The following is a 6,209-nucleotide window of genomic DNA, read 5'->3' on the forward strand; positions in this document are numbered from 1 at the left end:
CCGCCTCTGCTGCTGGTGTCCTGAAACTCGGCCGCCGCTTTGAGGCCGGACAAGTCGGGCTCCCAATCGTCAGAGTTGTCCCACCCATCGCCGCTGCCGCTCGCCTCCGCCGCCGCCGCAGGCGACGCCCCTGCGCGCCCAGGGCAGCCACCCGACGAGGGCGAGCGCAGTCAGCCAACCAGGCGCGCCTGCGCACAGCCCGCGGATTTTCATGCCGAATGCCTCGCCCTAGGCACTTGGGCTTAACTCACAACCTGGCGGCCCGACCCCGCGCTGGGCTGCGGCCCAGAGCACGCCCCAGGCCGGGCTGCAGGCACGCGCACCCGGCGGCGCCGCTGCGGCGCCTTCAATGGCGTCCTTGCGCAGCTGGTAGGCCTCCTGCAGCAGCTCCTGCGCCGCCTCCACCTCCCCCTGCCGCCGAGGGATGGTTTACGGCGGCGCCAGCGGACACACCGAGGGGCGAGTGGGGCGAGTGGGCTTCTACCCTGCCGCTGGCCTGCTGTGCATGCAATTGCCTCCTTTCCAGCTCGTTGCCAGCGCGACTCTGGTTGCGACGGCTTGCGCGGGCAATGCCACGAGGCGAGGACCGGCTGTGACCCCTTGACCTGCCTTCACACCGACGCCTCACCTTGCCCATTTTCAGGTCAGCCAGGTCACACAGGATGCCCGACAGGAGCGCGCCATCGCCGCCCGCCGCCCGCGTGTCCGCGGCCTGCTGCTCTAGGTCTGCGACGCTTGCCATTGCTGCTTGTGCTAGGTCTGTGGGCGCGCCCTGCGTGCTGCGCCGCAAGTCGGCGCACTGCCAGCGCGGGCCTGTCCAGCTGAGCGGGATGCTAGGCCACACAGAAACAAACGGTCGTTCAACACAATCCTGCACTTGATTTTCGCTGCCCTGCACCAAGGCTACACCTCGACTGCTTCAAGCCGCGGGCCAGCGCACGGTCGTTTAGCAAGGCGCACAGCGCAAACATTTACTCGTCATTGCTTGGATACGTATGTAAATGACGCTGCTGTGATGTTGCAATCGTCTCCCTGACAGCGAGTGACGAGTCACAACCTGGCCGATCTACTCGCTATGTTGACTTGTAGCGAATGCTTACGTGTCTCGTAACAATTTGCTGCCGTGTCACTCGGTTCCTTTTGCGCGCCGCACACAAGCCCGAGATCACATTGCATGCCCCTGTCAGGGGAGCCATTCGCTCCACTCGTGGCTTCGTAGATCCTAACCCATCGCCATATATCAGCTATGGTGTCCTCGGATGAGACCGAGGCGACCACCAGTGTCCACACCGAGCCCGGTCTCAGCGACGAGCGTGATGCGTATGAGCCCTTCCGCGTGGCCAGTCGCAACCCTCTCGTTCCGGCATATCGAGAGTGGTGGCGCCGTAACCCGCTGAACAACCTGCGCGCGTCCGGCAAGGCCAACCTATGGCGCCGCTTTCAGGCGGAGGTAGTCGATGGCAAGACGCCGCTGGAGGCGGCGCAGGGCGACCACACACGCACGCTCGAGGATCTCAAGCGGTGAGTCACGACGCTCTCATGGCCGAGGCCCGCCGACCGTTGAGACATCCGCCGTTGCGACGCGGCGGCCTGCAGCCGCGCTCAGAGCCCTGCTGACGCGCCGCCGCATGCTCCTGCCTGCCTTGCGCGCTGTGCACCCCAGCTTGTGCAACGATTTGACGCCTCTCTAAGGCATGCCCCGTAATCAACGCCCGTGCGGCGCGGGCAGCCTAGACATGCAAAAGCAACCCACCAGTATCCTAACCGAACCTGACCATCAGCAACCCAACAACCCCACACCATCAGGTTTGTCCTGCCCTCCGATATGGAGGAGGTGGGCGAGGACGGCCGCGAGCCGCCCTCCGACGAGATGTGGTGGGGCACCCCAGACCCTGCCATTTACAAGGAGGGCACGTTGCACTTGGAGAGGTGGGCGGCGGCCCGTGGGTGGCGGGCGTGACCAGTGGCGGGCGAGCGCCGCACGCGGCGGCGAGGGAGGGCTGGGCCCGTTTGTGCGGCTAGGAATGGCGGCTGCAAGGCCGGAGGGCTGGGTGCGTTGGCGGCGGCGATGTTGGTGCGGTCCCGGACGCGCGTCGGGGCGGCACGGCTGCGGCAGCAGCGTAGCGGCCGCGATCCGCCGCGTCGTTGGCCCCTGCACTCGCCATCAGCCGGCACATCAGTTACGGCGCCCCGTCATATGCGGCCCGTGCCGCTGCGACGTCCCTCTACTTTCACAGGCAGCAGATTGACGAGGAGTGCGAGAAGGGCAACATCATCACAATGCAGCGGTTCAGGGAGAAGCTCAAGGATGCCAAGGACTGGGAGATAGAGGTGCGAGGGTTTGTGCGTGCACGGGTGTGTTGTACGTCTGTGTGTGTGCGCGCGCGTGAGTGAGTGTGTGTGTGTGTGTTTGTGTGCAAGTGCATGCACGAGCACAACTTGGTGGATGGACGCATGGCGTTACGCACAAACGAGCCGACCCAGCTGGCGGCAGTTCACCTCTCCTCTGAGGATTCCGCCGCCCCTGTGCAGTCTCGCCGTTGTGACATGTTCTCCACACCGCTGCCCTGCGTCACCCCCCCCCTCTCCGACCTCCTGCCACCCACCTGCAACCACACACTTTTCCCTCTAGGTGATGCGCCAGCTGGTGCAGCTGCACCACTTGAAGCACAAGGTGCTGCTGCCCTGCGAGGACGGCACCTCGATCTCATTCTGGGACCTCTATAAGTGAGCCGGGGCCCGAGGGGGCCGGGCAGCCCCTGCCCGGACCTGGGCTTCAGGGTTGGACGCGGCGCGCCATCCATTGCAGGCGGTACACCGCTTGGCGTCCAAGGGGCAAGGCATGCCTCCTGGCTTTGTTTGTCAATGTGTGCAAGCAGCACTAGCCTTTGGGCGCTGTGCCAGGTTGTAGGTCACGGAAGCTTCCTCATGCTTGTGTGCGCAGCGGTAGAGCGACACGTGCGCGCTGCACCCCTGCGATGCGCACGAATGCTGCACACCACGCCTACCCCGGTCACGCACCATGACACCCACCCAACCAATTCGCGGGACAGGTACGTGCACTGCAACCCGCAGCTGGAGGCGCTGGCGGCGCGTGGCGTCAACAGCGTCGACGCCGCCCAGGGCTTGACGCGGTGAGGGCTGCGCGCACCCATCGCAACGGCGGCAGCCGCGGCGCCCGGCGGCGAGCGGAATCACGCGCAATGAACCTGCATGGCACAACAGCTATTCAGCTGCAGTGTCTCCAAAGGCGGAGCCCGGCCTGGCTGCCGGCAGCCGGCCTCTGTTGGGACCGCCCACCTGCGCGTCCCGCCCCATGCGCCTCTCCACCTTCCGCTCGTCGCCCCTCCCGGCACAACCCGCCCTCAACCGCCCCCAGTGAGGACCGCATCCGGCTGCTGGAGGAGGTGGCGCCCTGGCAGCTGGACCCCGAGGCGGACTCCCTGCGGCTGCCGGACCGCGTCACGATGGGGCTGCCGTGGGGGCTGCTGGCAGATGCGCCCTACTACAGCAGGTGGGGCGCTGCAGCGGCCTCGCGGTCTGATTGTGCTTGTGGCAGGCCCCTCGGAGGGCCCAGGGCGTGACCTGGCTATTGCCACTTTGCACTTGTGGCTGTGTTGGGGAGGTGCAGGCTCCATGGCTTGCCATGCACATGACGCTATAGGCAAGGACGGCGAAGGGGCGGGCTGATCCGCCGGAATCTACTGCCACCCTCGGCGCCGCGGCGCGTGCGCCTTGTGAGCCCGCGGCCCCCACGCGCGCGCCCTGCCGCTGGCCCCCGCCCTTTTGACCTCCAGGCGGCCCACACGGTGGCTCAAGGGCCTGGACGGGCGCAAGGACTTTGCCTACGGCCTCTATGTGCACGAGCAGCACGCGGCAGAGACGCTGGGGCCAAAGTGGGCCGGCAAGGCCGCGGAGGAGGTGCGGGACCGCCCGCCAGGCGCTCGACTGAGCCGCCGCCTCTGTTAAGGGCAACAAGCAGAGCAGCTGTTTGAGCTCAACCTCTGCCGGCTGGCACCCTTGGGCACTTGCTGCACGCCACCCCTGCACCTCCACCCCCATCCCGCCTCACGCCATCCCACCCCATACGGCACCCACCGTACCACTCACCCCCCCCCCCCAGGTCTTGGCGGATGAGTCGTACTTTGACGACCTCATCTCCGCGGGGCCGCTGGTGGGGATGACGCTGCTGGCCGTCACCAGCAGGGAGCTGCCCCTGGAGGAGGCCACCAGGTGGGGGACACGGGTTGTGTGTGTGTATGGGGGGATGCGTGTGTGCGTGCGCGTGTGTGTTTGTGTACATGCGCCTTGGTGAGTATGTGTGTGTTGGTGGGGTGCGTGTGTGTGTGTGGTTGTGATTTAAGGGCCCAAAGGCTCAGGGAAAGCTCGCACGCCAACGTCAGGCGACTGAGCGCCTGCGGGAAATGACGGAGTCACCGGCAAGCATCACTTTGTTTGGGCGTAAGCGCAGCCTACGTCCTGAAGGCCAACACCAAAGAGCGTGTGATGGGTCCAGCGGCGGCTGGGGTCCCCCTTGTCTCTTCTCGCACACTGCTGCTCCCTGCCTCAGCCCTCATGACCTCAAAGCACCCATCTGCACTCGGTCTGGGCTCGCACAGTGCGTGGACGCAGCGGCTGGAGCAACACATGGACCGCCTGCAGTCCTCAAAGGGCGCGGGCCCCTCCAATAGCCCCAGCAGCAGCGGCGGCGATGCAGGCGGCGTCGGCGGCGGCAAGGACGTGGCGCCCCTGAAGCCCTGCTGCGCCGCCAAAGCCGGCCGCGCGGCGGAGGCGGCGGCAGCCGCAGCAGCAGCCGCCGGCGGCTTGATACCCCGGCCGGTGTTCGGGCCCGTGGAGGACAGCAGGGCGAAGCTGGCTGAGGTGGCGCGGCTGTTTGACCGGGAGCGGCTGGCGAAGCAGACAGCGCTGCTGGACAGCACGGGGGCCAACTTGCGGGAGGGGTCGTCCATCCTGTTGTCCGCATCACCGGGAGGGGCCGTCATGGTGCAGGGTGAGCTTTGGCAGGCGGCGGAGATGGGCGGCCCTCGATGTTTGCGGAGGTGATTGGAGCGGTGCCAACAGACGTGCGCGCCTTAGCTGTCAATTGTGCGGTGTGTACGGGCGGTCTGTACTTGCATTTGTCATGTTGACGCGGTGCAGCTTCCCCCTTCCCTGCTCTCCGTTCCCTCCTCTTCTCATCTCCCTCCCCTCGCCTCCCTCAACCCTCTCTGCCTCTCGCCCACCCACGCGCCTGCCCCCCTCGCTACCCACGCCGCAGCCATCTCACCGGGCAAGGTGCGGGAGCAGCGGCACTACCTCCTCGGCGCCATCGCGGACGAGCGCCTCAGCGCGGCGCTGTTCGACCTCTTCCTCCACCCAGACCGCGCCCTGGACCCAGCCTTCGCATACAAGTGCGCGGCACGCGCTGCCGCCGCGCGAGCCGAAAATGGCCAGCGGGGACGCGGGCGCGGGCGCCGGCGCTGTTGTGCGACGCGACCGTGCCGCGCTGCTAGTGTTTCTCTGCCAAATTGCCTGGCCCCTGCGCGCGCTGATCGCGGAGCCTTTGTCGTTTGCGCACCTGCTCGCCTGCTGTTTTAATCCTTTGCCCTAAGCTGTCGCCCTCTGTTCATTTGCACCTGCCAGCTGGCCACCTTCCCCATGTTGCGCCGCACCCCTCCCCTGTTACCCTGCACCCAAAAGGGCCGCCTACCAGTCCCTGTGGTACGTCAACGGCTTCAAATCATACAACGCCGACAACAACCCCAACGTGCGCGCCGGTAGCGACCCCGCGCCCCGCGTGCCGCGCCTGCCGCGGCGCGGGCGCGGCGCGGTGTGGGCGCTGCCGGCGCCCGGGGAGGACCCCGAGGCGGCCGCGCCTGGGCTGGTGGGCGGCGTCAAGCGGCGCGTCATGTACCACCAGGTGGGGGCTTGGGGTGTGCTGGTGTATGAATGTGTCTATGTTTGAGCTTATGTGTGGTTATGCGTGTGTGTGTGTGTGTGTGTGTGCTTGTGTGCATGTGTGTGTGTGTGTGAGTGTGTGTGTGTATGTGTGCGCGCGTGCACAACTTGTTGTCAACGGGTGGCTGTGGCTTGTTTGGGGGGTGCATCCGCCCAAGGCGTCCGTCAGTGTGTGTCTGGGTGACGCCGCGCTCTTGTGTGTGTTTGTGTGTGTGTGTGTGAGTGTGTGTGTGTGTGTGTGTGTGTGTGTG

The 6,209-nt window shown here is 66.4% G+C and overlaps 2 protein-coding genes across 2 annotated transcripts; one reads left to right on the forward strand and one right to left on the reverse strand.

Moving 5' to 3' along the window:
- Positions 1–323: 323 nt before the first annotated feature.
- MNEG_8455 (hypothetical protein) lies at positions 324–742 on the reverse strand (the record flags this gene model as incomplete). The annotated part of the gene is made up of 2 exons (XM_014043068.1): positions 324–411; positions 629–742. Coding segments are annotated over 2 exons (202 nt in total), but the record flags the coding sequence as incomplete, so codon positions are not given.
- Positions 743–1,246: 504 nt separating this feature from the next.
- On the forward strand, positions 1,247–5,965 carry MNEG_8456 (hypothetical protein; the record flags this gene model as incomplete). Its single annotated transcript, XM_014043069.1, has 11 exons — positions 1,247–1,521; positions 1,807–1,929; positions 2,238–2,331; positions 2,633–2,727; positions 3,054–3,134; positions 3,380–3,514; positions 3,798–3,921; positions 4,124–4,233; positions 4,620–5,011; positions 5,279–5,411; positions 5,701–5,965. The coding sequence occupies 11 exons, from the start codon at positions 1,247–1,249 to the stop codon at positions 5,963–5,965; spliced, it is 1,827 nt and encodes a 608-aa protein (XP_013898523.1).
- Positions 5,966–6,209: the final 244 nt, after the last annotated feature.

The sequence above is a fragment of the Monoraphidium neglectum genome, assembly GCF_000611645.1.
Source record: "Monoraphidium neglectum strain SAG 48.87 unplaced genomic scaffold scaffold01609, whole genome shotgun sequence".
NCBI classification, from domain to species: domain Eukaryota; kingdom Viridiplantae; phylum Chlorophyta; class Chlorophyceae; order Sphaeropleales; family Selenastraceae; genus Monoraphidium; species Monoraphidium neglectum.